The 17,264-nt window shown below is 25.6% G+C and overlaps 1 protein-coding gene across 1 annotated transcript; it reads left to right on the forward strand.

The window, feature by feature from the left end:
* The first annotated feature begins 1,491 nt into the window (after positions 1-1,491).
* Positions 1,492-3,596, forward strand: LOC127263936 (aluminum-activated malate transporter 8-like). Its single transcript, XM_051293260.1, has 5 exons — positions 1,492-1,850; positions 1,940-2,080; positions 2,175-2,578; positions 2,667-2,816; positions 2,907-3,596. The coding sequence occupies exons 1-5, from the start codon at positions 1,580-1,582 to the stop codon at positions 3,360-3,362; spliced, it is 1,422 nt and encodes a 473-aa protein (XP_051149217.1). The 5' UTR covers positions 1,492-1,579; the 3' UTR covers positions 3,363-3,596.
* Positions 3,597-17,264: the final 13,668 nt, after the last annotated feature.

Here is a 17,264-nt window from a genome sequence, read left to right on the forward strand (position 1 = left end):
TACAATAATCCATCTCCCCACCACTAATTAAATCATTTTTTAAAAAAAACTACAAATTAACATTTTTTCATTTAATCTTTTTTTTTTTTTTTAATTTAATCTTGTCGAGTGAGAGTAGTAGTGGTAGAAAGTAATTTTTAAATAGATGGTGGAAACAGCATTTGCACACTTTCAACACAATCCACTAAATAAATACATACATACATATATATATATGAATATATACTCTTTATCTATCTATTTTTTTACACAGAATTTTAAAAATATTAATATTATATTAAAATATTAAAATAAAGGGAAAAAAATAAATTAATCTTATCAGTATGACATAAAGATAATATTTGTGTAATATATTATAAATTGGAAAGGGATTTGTAATGTTAGACAGATAATACAGTTAAAAAAAATTAAATATTTTATTACGAGGCGGACCAAAATAACAAAATAAATAGACTGACAAAGAAATACACACAACGTTTGATGGATTGGCTAGTAATGAAGAGGAAATATGTACTTGACAGTATCTTGTTATTTCTTGAAATGAATCAGGACCGTCGATCGCAACTACGGACGGTGAGGATTGACAATTGATGTAAGCCATAAAAGCACATCAAGCAAAGCTCATCCAGTTAATGGTGATGGTGGAATAGCTGTGTCCCATCATTGCCCAAACTATAATTTATTTATTTTATTTTATTTTATTTTATTATATGTATCAGAAAAGGAAATAAAATAGAATAAATTAAAAGGAGTCCAGATTCATGTAAATGTTGTTCCCAGTTTGATGATTGTGAAATAACCCACTTTTGTAACCACAGCAACAGATCAAACAAAATACATCTACGCATGTAGATATCAATAAAGCACATTTCTTATCAACCCTTCTTTTCAACTCCATCCAAATTTAATTATTACTATTAATTAATTAATTATTTCATATGACGGCAACTACTGTGCTTATCTTGTGCTGCCAAACGACACACAATTTTATTACAGACAACGTAGTGTATATGTTAATATAATATAAATATAGTATATAAACTATTAGTATTGTTATAGTTTTATACAATACACAACGGTTGATATTAGCACGTAACATATTTTTATACAATACACATGTAATTATGAACAAACAACATATTTTTTTATTACACACAATATCTGTCGTGTCTAAGAAGACCCATATATTATGAGTGCTGAATTTTCTAAATCAACACATTTTAAAATTCCTAGTTTATAATTTTTATTTTATTTTAATTAAACTATTTAATTATTTTAATGTTAATATATAATTATTTTTAATAATATACTTTTTAATTACTTGCTGATTACACAATATTTAAAACTTCGTGCCTACGTAAAATGAGATAATTTAAATGAGACGGAGATAGGAATATTTTAGTTGTTGTGTCTGATCTAATATGTTGTGTCGTCTATATAAGTCCCTTGAGCCAACCCTAAAAAATCTCACCCCCTCCTCCATTACTACATCCTTATACTTATACAATTCGATTCTTCGAGGAGGTGTCCTAATTTGGGAGAATCGAATTGAATCGAATCAAATCGAATCAATAGATCGATGGATATTCAAGAAAGCAGTAGCAACAGTTTAGGGCAAAGAACTATTGCTGCAGCTGTGAAGATTATTCCTCGGAGAGTTAAGTCGACAGTAATGGAAGCTCGAAGAATCGGGCGAGAAGATCCTAGAAGAATTGTCCACTCGATTAAGGTTGGGTTGGCTCTAACGTTGGTGTCGCTGCTCTACTATTTCAGGCCTTTGTACGACGGCTTCGGACAGGCCGGAATGTGGGCCATCCTCACCGTCGTCGTCGTCTTCGAATACACTGTCGGTATGTATCTATACATATATATATAATTTCAGACAGCTGTCGTCGATTCATTTACATATATATGTGATTAATTATTGTTTGATTTTCAGGTGGAACTTTGTTGAAAAGCATAAACAGAGGGTGCGCGACAATGGCGGCGGGTGGTTTAGGGATTGCGGCGGAGTATTTCGCCGGCCGTTGTGGGGAAAAAGGAGAGCCTATCGTCCTCGGGATTCTGGTTTTCTTTCTAGGTAAGAAGATGAACCCTCTGGTTTATTGAAGGTCCCGGGACCTCAACTCCAGTTGCATATATATACATTTAATTAATTATTTAATTACGTACAGCGGCGGCGGCGAGTTTCATGCGGTTTTTCCCGAAAGTGAAGCGGCGGTACGACTACGGGGTGATGATATTTATCCTGACGTTCAGTCTGGTGGCGGTGTCGGGTTTCCGGGTCACGGAGATCCTGGAGCTCGCGCACCAGCGCCTCTCCACGATTCTGATCGGCGGGGCGACCTGTATCATGATATCCATATCCGTTTGCCCGGTTTGGGCGGGTCAGGATCTTCACAACCTAATCGCCGGAAACGTCGAGAAGCTCGCCGTCTTCTTGGAAGGATTTGGGGATGAGGAAGAAGAGTTTTTGCAAGAAATTATTAAACAAGAACAAGGCAAGATTCCGTGTAAGAAATCGTTTCTCCAAACCCATAAATTCGTGCTCAATTCCAAGGCCACTGAGGAATCTTTGGTAAGTAAATGATATTGATAATTAAATAATTTATATTATTAATCATTTAGTAGATTCGAAATTGATTTAAAAAATTGTTTTATTGCAGGTAAATTTTGCTTGGTGGGAGCCTTGCCATGGTCGATTCAAGTTTCGACATCCATGGAAACAGTATTTGAAAATTGGGGCTCAAGCTAGGGAATGTGCATACCTCATTCAAACCCTAATTGGATATATCAACACAAAATCTCAACCCAAAGTACGAATCTTTACAGAAATTGATGATTAAGAATCAGACAATCTAAAGTAATGCTGTAAGAAATTAAATGTTGTTTGATTCGATTTACAGGTGTCATCAGATCTGCAATTAAAGATCCAACGTTTGTGCATCAAAATCAGCAAGGAATCAGGAAAGGCCATGAAAGAGCTGTCGAGTTCTGTCAAGAACATGATTTATCCATCGCCACGGGTTTCGACACACGCCATTAATTACAGATCTGCACTGGACGAGCTCACGACGATTCTTGAAAATTCGACACTGCCCACGAAGGCTGATCTTCAGGACATCCTGCCTGCCCTCGTCATCGCTTCTGTTCTCACCGACATCGTTAATTTCGTCGATTTGATTGCAGTGTCCGTCGATGAACTTGCCCAGAAAGCTCAGTTCAAAAAATTACCTAATTCGACTGCGTACAAGAAACAGCATCACAGTGTGATCGTGAAACCAGTCGTGATTAAGGTGGATGCCTCGCCGGAGAAGACGCCGGAGAAAGAGAACACGCAGGGAACCGTCGCCGGACAGTGACCGGAGAGAGTGAAGTGCGATTTTGTTAGTATATGTTTTCCTGATACTAACTGGAGAGAAAAGCATATATGTAACCGTACTTATAAATGTGGGCCCCGATTCCCTAATTATGAGATAGGGGCAGTATAGTAATTTCAGGGAGGGTTAGGTATAATAGAAATAAATTACTACTAATATATGTACATGATTTGTATTTTGTAACATAGAAATTAATATTTAATTATATATATATATATATATATTTATGCCTTTCGGTGACGGTACGGCCGAATGATGAGAATCAATTTATTTTTGCAATAAAATAATAATATCTTCAGTGCATCATCACGTTTATTTATTTTTTTTATTTTAAAATTTGCCCACTGACGAATAAATCACAGCTTATTTGATTATTATTACTTTCAAAGGAATATATACCAATTGGATATTCGGATCCATTCACAAAACTAAGATTTCCTTTAAATGTTTTTGTAATTTTAAACAGTTTAGAAAATAATAAAAATTAAATGTTTTCTAATATATATATATATATATTTAATAGAATATTTTTTTTTAAAAAAATATTACTATAACTCGTAAACGTACAATCGCCTAGTCATAATTTTTTTAAAAAAATAAAAAACAAAAATAGGCACAGGGTGTGGCCACTGTACACGCCCAACTTAGTCTATTTCACCAAAAAAGAACCTAAAATATCGTACAAGAATATGATGTATCTGACTCAGATAGACCATCAAATACATTTATATATATATATATTTATTTATTTAATTATTTAATTTTAGGGACGAAGGACGATTTCATTTCAATTTGAAGACGCACTGGTAAATCCGATCGAACCTAATACCCTACAAATCAAGTTCGACAGAAAAGTCACACTAGGCAAACTATGTGTGGCAGGTGATTTGAGGCATGACCTCATGGTCACAAATCCAATTCCTACACCACCAGGAAGGGACTGTTAATGTATATACTTTGAAATTTTAGTTTGTCCGCCCTTAATATATATGTTCTTTTTATTAGTAATTATACTTTTTACTTAGGGTGTGTTTGTTTGGAGGATTGGATTAAATTTTCCCTATTTATCCAATTTTTTCTCTTAAAAACATAAAATCAAACAACTATTTTTCATTTTTTATATTATACTAAAAATCAATTTCACATTCAAACATCACATCAATACCTATTTATATCACATCATACAACTATTTGAATTCAAAATTTTTTATATTCAAATCTCAACTCAAAATCCAAACCCACGAACAAACACACCCTTAATAAAACTATCTCTATATTGTATATAATATCAAAATTAATGTCATTATAAAGTATATGATTTAAGGGTAAAAATTATTGTTTTATTCTTCTCTTATACTATTAACTTTAAAATATTAATATTTTAAAATTTACCTGAAAAAAGATAAATATTTATATTAGAACTGGACCAAAAGAATATTATTTTATATCTAACATATTACATTAAAATATTTTATATTTAAATATTACATCAAAAAAAATAATGAATATAAATACTTATTTTATTTTATTTTATATAAGTTGAATTTAATATTTTAATTAAAATAAATTTTAAATATTTTATATTATATATTTCATTTTATGAATTTGAACAATGACTTCTCATAATTACAAATTCACTTAACATCACCAAATCATCTTTTACATGACTTCATTTATTTTAATTTATTTTAAAATTAAATAGAGTGTGTGTTTCTTTATTTTCTTTTTTTATAGTTTTATACATTTTTGTTGTGAAGTACAAAAATTATCTTTGTTAACTTTTGGTGTCATGAAAGAAAATAAAATATTTTTATTAAAAATCATATAAATTGAATAATATTAATTTGTATTTTTTTTAAAAAAAAAAAGAAAAGAAAAAGGAAACCATAATTAATAAATACAAATACAAATGAACAAGCTCAAAATAGTTGAAAACATTCATAAATCCATGCAAAAGGGACATGAATATCTCAATAGGTCTTCAATTTTATGTGTACTAATTAAATTTTAGTTGTGTTTTTTTAAAAAAAAAATAAATTTTTTTATTCTTGTATTTTTAAATGAAAAATAATTGTTGAATGTAATACTTCGTATAAAGAAATAGGTATATTTTTTATTAAAAAAAGTAAGATTATATAATAAACAAATAAGAAAATTTCAAAGAAAATGGGCTCTGTTTACAATTAATTGTCTTTTTTTCTTATTTAGTAATCATAGTCTCCACTTTATAATAAAAATTAGGCTTTGGATCAAATGCTGAAGTGATAAACAATTCAGCATAAGCTGAAATTGATCCAAATTTTTCATTTTAATTTAATTATTTTAATTAATTAAATTAAATAATTTAATTTAATTAATGGTGTAGATCAAATTCAGCATAGCTAAATTCCTTAATTCAGCATCCACTTTGATAAAATTATTTCAACTTTTCCAAACTAATCCTAATTATTACTCTAATCTAAAATCATTCAAAAAAATAAGAGTACTTTAGTCTTTTATCATCTGCGTTATACTAACTTTCAATTAAATATTATTATTTTTTAATTCTCGTGTCCACTCCCTTATTCTGGGACGAAAGGAGTATATTTTTTTCTAAAAAAATATCAAATTAAATATTAATTTTTTATTTTTTCCAAATTTCCAAAAACCTCTTAGGCTACATCAATCCACCACACTAGTTGTTGACACTTGATGAGGTGTAATTTTGTCATAAATATGTAAATAACAATTAACATTTGTTACAAATGTCTAAAATTAGAGGGAAATGCCCAATAACACTGTAGAATTTTATTTTGTTGACTATAATCAAATCAATAATCTTATCTAAATAATTTAAAAATATTTATGGAAAGTAAATTAATAGGTAGCTTAAAATGGTATATAGCCATTTAGGCACTAAAGGAAGGTTCCCAAAGTAACATTTGGGCACGTAAATGAGACGTGAGTTGTTTCCCACTTTCACTTATTATAGTACAAAATAATACTTATTTAATTATAAATTATTAATTTATTGCAGATTTAGCCGCAATTTAAAGGCCGAATTAACGATGGACATTACGTACGATCGTACATATAGGCAATGTCTCTTTTTAATTAAATTTTAAAGTGAAGTCAGTATTTTATTTCCAAAAAAAAAAATAATAATAATAATAATTTTAAATTTAAAAAAAAAAAAGAAAGAAAAAGAAAACAATACAACCTAATCTACTGAATTATTTATATTATGTTAAAAAAAAAAAAACAATTTATTACAAAAATGGTAAAAAGGGGAAAATAATAATAATGTTTAAAAGATGATACTTCCTCCGTGCCAAAAACATTTGGGATTAATACGAGAATAAAAAAATATTAGTATTATATTGATATTTGGTGTAAAAATATTTTTTAAAAGATTAAAATGTAATTATTGTAAAAAAAATGATGATAATTTTGTAAAAGAATAGAAAATTAGTTACCAAAAATATAAACGAGATTATTATTTTGGAACAGACGAAAATAAAAAAAATAAAATTATTATTTTGAGATGAAAAAAATATTTTTCTTATATATAATTACTATTATTTTTTATTTCAGACAACAAATTGTTTTCCTGAAATGAAGAAAGAATAAAGTTGAAAAAAAAAAACAGTTCTTTTTTATTTTGTAATATTTCCTCCGTCTAGTCAGAAAGTATACATATTTCTATTTTGGGACGTCCAATTACAAAGTAAACATTTCATTAAATACCTTACTTTTTTTTTTCCACAAATACTCTTACTTTACATCACATCATTACTTCTACACAAAAATGACAAAAATATCATTACACTACTTTTAACTACTCACTATAATTAAAATACAATTATTTTTTAAACATCGCGCCAAAAAGTAATTGTATATTTTATGAGTGGACGGAAGGAGTACAATTTTTTTGGTTTATTTAATTTATATTTCAAAACTAAGGTTTTTATTATTCAATTTATATACATTTTATTAAATTGTGTAAAATATAATATTAAAAATAATATCTAATTAAATAAAAAATTCAAAAATAAAACTGATCCAGGAGGATACACATTAAATTGTGCTAGCCACTTTTCTGATAAAACAACCTCCTCCATCCAACCTGCTTCCATGATTCATCAATAAATATATTTATCATTTTAATAATAATTAAAAATAATACTCATATTATTTTATATTTTTAAAAAATTATAATAATCCCTCGGTCCTATTGAAAGGTTGTCATTTTCTATTTTTGTCCGTCCCAAAACAAAGCTATTACTTTCTAATTTAGTAATTGTACTATATACCTAACATAATAAATATCCTTTCAACTTACAACATATTACACAAATATCGTTACTTTTATATTACACAATACTAATAGGGGTATTTTCGTCTTTTTCACCATAATCCATTATAATACTAATATTAAAAAATTTACGTGCAAAAAGTAAACGACAACGTTGTTTCGGGACGGAGAGAGTATAATTAGTGTGTGAAGACTAAAATGAATTTAAGTTGTGAAATTAGTAATAAAAAAACTATATTATACTAAATCATTTACTCTTATATTATATAAGAATATGTGTTTCTTTTATTTTTTAGATATATATATATATTTTTATGTTAAATGTGAGAATTGTATCAATAATATAAAAAATAATATTTTATATTAAATTGTTTATTTTTTGTTTTTTTGAATTGATAGAATATGTATTATATATATATATATGTGTGATACTAATATGTATATATTTGATTTTTTTTATATAATATTCATCGAAGATGATGTCAATTGTAAATACACTATGGTATATCTTTTTATTACATGAAATGTTCAAAATAATTTTATTAAAAATGTATGTTTAAGTACATATATATTTTTTCATTTGTATTTCAAATATTATATTTAAAATCTCATTTTCATTAGCAGTAAATAAATTTTTAATACACCTAAGTATAATCAATAATGTATGTGTTTGTTATTTTTATCTTCTGCTTTCAATTACAAATAAAAAAAAAAATTTTATATATTTTTTTTCTATAAAATACTATTTAATTTTACAAAATATCTTAAAATAATAAAAAATACTTCATTTAAATAAGATTATAAAATTTCAAAATATTTTTACAATTATCAATAAATAACAATAAAAATCATAATAAATTACTATCAACGCTAGAAGAATAAATCTTAAGGTGTGTTTGTTTTGTGTTTTAATTTTAAAGAATTTTGTTTTGCGTAAAATATAGAAAATTATATAAGTAACATTAAAATAATGAGTGTGTGAAATATAAAAAAAGTTTTGGAAAAAATTGTGTTGGAAAATTTTGATAAAAGAACACAGCCTTATATATTTCGAATTTAAATAGTCAATAAATTTTCCATACATGAGTTTGTTACTTATATACATAATATATATATATTTAAATTATTCCTTAACTAAGTATATTCTTCAAAAATTCTATACAAAAATAACAAACTATAATAATAATAATAATAATAATAATAATAATAATAATAATAATGATAAGTGTTGAATAAATGGGATTAGGCATGATTGTGGCATGTGATTAAGGTAATTGCATGCATGCGTGAGGCTGACGTGGAATCTCTCTCAACACCAACAAACACTAAATCATAAATAAATTAAATTAAATTGAAAAAACAAAATAAATTAAATTAAATTAAATTAAAACAAAACAAACACACACTAGCACATGGGAGAATAATTTTGTACAGATCCACTCGTTTACGTACACTACTTTGCACACCTAATTTTGTTTCTACCTTTCAGAAACCAATATGTGATAATTAATTCAATTATTATTATTATTATTATTATTATTATTATTATTATTGTCACAAACATATTACTCCTCATGTCCCATAACAAATATTTATTTTTTTATTTTAGTCCGTTTCATACAAAGTATCAATTTTCTTTTTTAAAAACTGTACTATCTACATAACATTATAAATATCCTTACAACTTACAATATATTATACAAATATTGTTACCTTTATATCACATTATACTAATAAGGTTATTTTAGTAATTTATACTTTATTTTTACTACGTTCCAATATAATACTAATATTTCTAAAACTACGTACAAAAAGTAAATTGATAACTGGGTATGGGACGAAGGAACTATTATATTCCAATCTCATAATAACACATAAGACTTTACCCACACAAAATACATCATAACAAATTCACTTCCAGTAGACTCTGAAATCACATATCCAATACATCCACTATATTCACTTTGTCCACTATATTTATGTATGTTTTTTTTTTTTTTTTCTTTTTTATCCAAAAAAAAAAGAAAAAATTAAAAATTAAAAGAAATACTATATTTTTAATTTATAGCAAATACTTATTATATACTATATTTCTCCGGCTGTAAGGGTCTCATTTATTTTTTGTGTGTTGATATTCGAATATTAATTACTATATCAAAATATAGTGCTAATTAATAAAAAATTGCAAAAATACTTTTATTAGTGTCTTATAATACTAATATAAGAATATTTGTACAAAACAAATTATACAAATATAAGGATATTTTTAATGTTAAGTAAAATGACGCAAAAGGTAAATGCGACACTTCGAGGCGGAAAGAAAAAATATTTTCAATTTATACAATTTAATACTATTATATTTATTTAACGCATATATCACTAACATATGCACATTTATATTATCTAAATTTTTGTTTAACTTTATTAATTTATTCATAAATTTTTCAAAATATTTCTACTCACAATCAATCAATATAAATATAATGTTATATTCATTAAAATAAATAGGGTACACTGTTTTTTTAGTCCTGGACCCCCTTATCATTTTAGTTCGGTAAGTGGAGCCTGTCGCAAATTAGTCTCATAAGTGAAAAATTTTCGTTGTTTTAGTCCTCCGGCGCCGGAGACGCCCGCGTGGCTCGCCGGAGGTGACGTGTCCGTCAGATGTCCCGCCAGGTCAGCGACACCTGGCGCACACGTAAATTTTTTATTATTTTTTTCATTTTTTTTATTTTTTTTATTTTTTTTAATTGGACCAAATAAAAAAATACAAATAAAATTAAAAATAAATTAAAATTTTTTAAAAAAATCCACGTGTCCGCCAGGTCAGCGACACCTGGCGGACACGTCACCTCCGGCGAGCCACGCGGGCGTCTCCGGCGCTGGAGGACTAAAATAGCAAAGAATTTTCACTTATGGGACTACTTTGCGACAGGCTCCACTTACGAGACTAAAATGATAAGGGGTCCAGTTACGGGACTAAAAATACAGTTTACCCAAATAAATATTTAACTCATATGAATATATTTTTCATGGAGGAATGGGTACAATAGCTAATCATTATTTAAAAATAAAATATATATACAAAATCAAAATGTTTATTTAGTTCTATTGTGATTTGAATTTTGATTTAAAATAATATGTTAATCTGATATTTTATAAAAAAATATATTATTTTATTTTATTGAAAATTATACAAGTTCAATAGTATTTATTTTTATTTCAAATCAAAACCAAACGTGTACCAAAGTAAACAAAGCACTTTTTTTTCCCAATATATATATATATATATTTAATAACATTAGAGTTTGCTTACCTTGTAGGTTTCTATTTATTTATTTATTTATTATTATTATTATTATTATTATTATTTTTTTAAGTAGTGAGTTAAATATAATGTTTAACGGGGAGAAAATTATTCTATTAAGAAAGGTTAGCATTAGTTTACATGGACTAGAGCGAGAGTGAGAAAAGAATCAAAGAAAACGTAAAAAGATTATTTTAAGTTTGTTCTTTCAATATCTTTTTTTTCTTGATACGAGTTACAATATATATATATATTATATTATATTATATTATATTATCTTACAAAAAATTGATATTAAATATAAAATATTATCGTTTATATTATTTACACAATTTTTATATCTCACCTAAAAATATATATATATATTTCAAATCAAAACACTAAACAAACAAACCCTTTGTGATCTCTTTATATCGTCAAATTATTATTATTATTATTATTATGAAGCTATGGGATTACTAAAGTTTTGTATTTGAATTGTGTAAAAAAATTTAATTTGAATTTGATCCTATAATTGAATAATTGATCAAAGTATAATTTTGTTTGATTATTTCTAGTTTAAATTATTGAGTTTGTTCACACAATATTTTTTTTTTCATAATTTCTTAATAAATACTATTATTAAAAATATACTATTATTGAAGGAGAAAAAAAATTAATTTTGGTTCCAATGTAATTAAAATTAATCAATTTTAGTATCAATATAAAAAATTCATAAATTTTGATATCAATATAAATTATTTCAATCAATTTTAGTCTCATAATTTAAAAACGAACAAAAATGACTAACGTGAATGTAAAGGGGTGGCGTGAAAACTAATTTGGACCAAACACGATCATATCAAATAAAACACGCTCGTTTTTTCGCAGTTAGCAAAATGCTAAATCAAAGTCACGGCCTTGTTACATTATACATAGAGCTGGCAATTGGTCGATTCGTATCGGATTCGTGTCGGGTTGAATGCGTTAAAGAGGTTAAATTACTCAATCCTAACCCGACCCCTTTATTATCGTGTCAAGTTCGGTGTTGTCCCGTTTATTATCATATCGGATTCGGGTTGACTCGTGTTGACCCGTATACATAATTAAGTCGACATTCTTGATTCAAATTAAATTATTTTTTGCCGTTTTATGTTAGTTTTTATTGGTTGGAGAATAAATTAGGTTGAATTATTTAAAATTGAACTTAATTTAAATTAATTAATAAAAAAATTATTAAATTATGATTATTTTACATATATAATAAATATATTAATCAATATTAATATATTATAATCAGATTGTCGTATCAAGTTCGAGTTGAAAGCTTCAATTCTAAACCGACCCGTTTATTATCGTGTCGAATTCGTGTCAACCCGTATATATAATTGGATTGAAATATTTGATCTAAATCCAATTATTTCGTATAGGATTCGTATCGAATTATCGTGTCGGGTCAGTTTTTGTCGACCAAGGCCGAATACATTCTTACAGCCAATATATATTGATTGTGTCGCAAGTGCGCCTACTGCTGTCCGCCTTCTTCATTTCCCACAATCTGGATTGTATTGTACTTGATTGAATTGGAATCTCAATTTATTATTATTATTATTATTATTATTATTATATTCAATTTTTTCATCATGTTACTCTTTTTCTTTAATGGACTATTGTTTCTTTAATTGTATATTTATTTATATACATTTATGTATATGTTTGTTTTCTTTTGCTATTTTCTTCGTCAGCAGATTCGATCATATCCATAGATTTCTCATAAGATGTAGATTATTGTATGGAATTAGCGGTCCCATGAGTTTATGTAGGCATTCACTTTATTATCGCATAAATGTGACTCTCCAAATTGTCTGCGAGAAGTGGAACTAAAATCCGATGTAAGAGGGGTTGATTCTTAAAAATTTTAAAATAATACCATTAAAAATATATATTTCAATGTTGTTTGTTGTCTTTTTTTAAATTGATATATTTAACAATAATAATAATAAATAAAGGAATAAAAAATAAATATTGCATATATTTATTTTTGTATTGCTTGAAAATAATAAATGGAACCGATTTTTTTTAGAAAGAAGAATATTTTAAAAAAATTATTAAAATTATCTTATTGTCACAACTATTAATGTGTTTAATTTTTATTATTATATTATATTATTTTATAATATTTCTAAGAAATTATATAAAATTAAAATACAAATCATAAATATACTTAATTATTTTTTTAACATTTTTAAATATTTTTTCTGTGTAAATATACTATACTTATATATTAAAAAAAATTCAAATAAAATAAGAAGGCAGGCCCGGGCGGGGCTAGAACCCCCTTGCCCTAGGGTGGTTCCGCTCCTGAGTCTGCCACAAGGCAAAAAAAAAAAAAGTAAAAAAAATATGGTCGTGTTTAATTACAATCAGTATATATATATAGTTGTAAGAATATATACGATCATGTATAATGGAGTACGGTTATATTTTATTTTTTTTGGATGATGCGGGAACACGCAATACGATCATGTATTTTGATTCAGCATGTTGTTGATTGCGATAACACGGATGTGTTATATTCTGGTCGTGCTTGGTCCAGATCTATATTCACGTCACTTTCTTTATATTTACGTCAATCATTTTCGTTAGTTTTTAAATGATAAGACTAAAATTGATTAAAATAGTTTATATTAAAACCAAAATTGATAAACTTTTATACTGAGATCATAATTATTTTTTTTCTTCCAATTTGAAATATCAAGACTTTTTATTTACTATTTACAATTTTATTTTTTTTATAGAAAATATTATATTTAGTACTTATTTATAATACAAAATATTAATTCTAACACCTATTTTCAGATTCTGTATAAATAAACTTTGTTTATTAACATTTTATAGTTGATTAAAAAATAATAATATTTTATTAATTTAATAGAAATATCTAAAATGTTTTGATAATTTTGCTCATAAACTTTATATATAAAGTAATTGTATATATAAGTAGTATATTTTTAATTTAAATAAAATTTAAGAATACTTTAGTATTAGTTTATATAATTTTTTTATTAAAATAAAAAATTAAATATTTTTTGAATGAAATATAGAAAAATTATTTAAAAAATTATTTTGAATTAAGACGAAGAATATACTATTTAAAATACAAAAAACAATTCAAAGTTACGTGAAAATAACATTAATTAAAATTATTGAAATGAAATGAGAATTAAATGAAAATGAAATTCACATGAAATTGAAATTACGTGGAGCTTCTGGTCTAGTCTAGTCTAGTCTAGTCAGCACCGTACTACCAACTACTGTAGTGAAGAATGGCCGGCGTAGTTTCTTGAATGTGTTCTAGGGTGTGGTTAGTTAAAAGATTTTGGTAATTGATTTATTTTTTTTACTAATTTTATTAGATATAAAATTAAATATGTATTTTTTATTTTTATATTATACTAAAAATTAAATTTATATTCAAAATATTATATAATACGTAATCATATATCATCATTAGGAGTGTCAATTTGCGTTTCTGGGTTGTGTTTGTGTCGGATTTAGCCATGGGGTAACAAAAAAAAAAACTGTCATCTCGAACTCGAAATTTAACCTGAAAACTCTGGATCCGAACGTGACACGAATTTTTTCAGGTCAGGTTCAGATTGAATTGATTTAGTTTCAGATCATCCGAAAACGAACCTGACACGAAATAGACCCGAAAATTTACAAAAAATTAAATTAACCAAAAAATTCATTTTTATTTAATTATTTATATTAATTTATATTTAAAAAATATAAATATTATAAATTATATTAATAATAATAAATAATTTCAGGTGAACTTGAAATACGAAATCTGATCTGATTTTTACATTTCGGGTTATTAGGTCAACTCGAAACCTGACCTGAACACGACACAATTTTTTTTATTTCGGGTTCGAATCAACCCGATTTTTTGCAAACCCGAATCTGAAAAATTTCAGATCGAACATATTCGATTTTTTTTTTTATTTTTTCACCCCTACTCACCATACAACAATATTATTTCCATTATTTTTTTTTATAATCAAAATAAAATAAAAACATAAACTCCCAATCAAATACTTCTTTTTACAATTATTGGAATAATAATTTACAAATAATAATTTATAAGAATAAATAAATGATACTCCCTTCGTTGTCAAAACTTATGCTCGTTTGATCTTGTACATATTTTTTTTTAAAAAAAATGGATAGAAAAAAAAAAACTTTTTTTATAGTAAAAACAAATAGAAAAAAATAGTATTACCTTCATCCACAGGGTGTCTTTGTTTGAGGGTTTGAATTTTGAGTTGGGATTTAAATAGTAAAAATTTTGAATTTGAATAGTTGTATAATATGATATAAATAGGTGTTGATGTGATATTTTAAATGTAAAATTGATTTTTAGTATAATATAAAAAATGAAAAATATGTGTTTAATTTGATATTTTTTGGGGGAAAAAATAGGATGAATAGTAGAAATCCAAACAAATCCCTCAAACAAACACACCATTAATCTATTCATTTACTTTTTACATATTAATTTTTAAATATTAATTATTATATCAATATAGTAAAATTTAAAAACAATCATAAAATTACTTCTATAGTGTCTTATAATACTAATATAATAATATTTGTATAAAAAATTATACGAATATAAAAATATTTTTAAGAAAAATAATGACGTCAAATACAAATGGATAGATGGCCGTGTTTTTTTAACAATTTGAAAAAAAAAAATGTATAAATTTAGATAGTGAGAGTGCATATTTTTACATAAAGACGTTCTAATTAAATATTAAAAAAATTAAAACCTAACTCCAAATGGAAAAGTCTTTTACTTTATTATTATTAGATCTATTAATTGGAGTGTTGGGCTTTACATTGACAGCAAGGTCCAGAAGGTTTATTTGGGCCATATTTTGGGCTCAATATCTTACAGAGTCAATAAAATGGTACAATTAGTTCGACCGTGTTTACTTTTTATTTATTTTTATTTTCATTTTTTTCTTTGATTAGAGTTGCAATCGGCCCACGTTTTGGTTTTTATTGAAATTGTATCCGATATAAGGGATGTTTTTTTTATAAGTTTGAGAAAAAATTGATTTGGATTTGTTATTAAAATAATGTATAATAAAATACTCAATCTGTTTCAGAACTATAGTTTGGATTGCATTTGACACGAGATTTAAGAAATATTGATATTACATTTGTTGCGGGTAAAAGATTTTTTTTTTCCTTGCGAGTGTATTAGTGTAAAAAATAGTGGCAATTGTGTAATAATAATAATGAAAAAGTAAGGGTAGTTTTATAGTGATATAATTATTTCTGAAAATGAGACTATTATTTTGAGACGAATAAAATTAGTAAACAGAACTATTGTATTGAGATGGAGGAAGTATTTCGTAAATATATATATTTTTCGAGAAACAATAATCTAAAATATAAATATTAAGAATTATTAAAGAAAATATTGGACAAACAAACACTAAATGTTATGAACATATCTTCTCTCTCTGTTTCAATTTAAAATATTATATTAAAGAGTATTATTTTTTATTTAGTATACACTAATATTAATATATTTTAAATTTTTATTTAAATTATAAATATATCATTATATATATAATTATATATTCATAAAATGAAAGAATATAATTGTAAAAACCTTTTACATATTTTTACTGACCAATAAAATATTATTACGTACTAGTATTAATCAATTGTAGGTTAATAAAAAGCTTTGAATATATCATGTGTGTGTCGTATCCCCTTTATATTTTTAAATAAATTTTAAAATTACAGTAGAAGGATTGCACCGTTAACATACAAAATAGTATTATATATTAAATTATTAATTTTTTAGGAATAAATATGATATACTGTGTTAAAATATTTATATTATATTTTTTTATACTTTCTCCGTCCATGTAATACAGATGTATTACTATAGACACTGGAATTTAGATAAAGTATAATTAGTAAGTAATTAAGAAGTGTAATAGTAAAAATAATTATTATTTAATAAAAATAATTATAAATTAAGATTAAAATAAATAAATAGTTTAATTAAAATTAAGAAAATTATAAAATTTAAAATTTAAAATGCGATTAAAGTGTATAATTATATTTTCAAAAATAGAAATGACAAGTTATTTGGGACGGACAAAAATAGAAAATATAGACAAATTATGTGGGACGGAGGAAGTAATATTTATAAAAAAACTTATAATTTACTCCCTTCGTCCCATGTAATATGGGTGTATTACTGTGGACACGGAAA

The sequence above is a fragment of the Andrographis paniculata genome, unplaced genomic scaffold, assembly GCF_009805555.1.
Source record: "Andrographis paniculata isolate CXL003 unplaced genomic scaffold, ASM980555v1 Contig69END, whole genome shotgun sequence".
Classification (NCBI taxonomy): Eukaryota; Viridiplantae; Streptophyta; class Magnoliopsida; order Lamiales; family Acanthaceae; genus Andrographis; species Andrographis paniculata.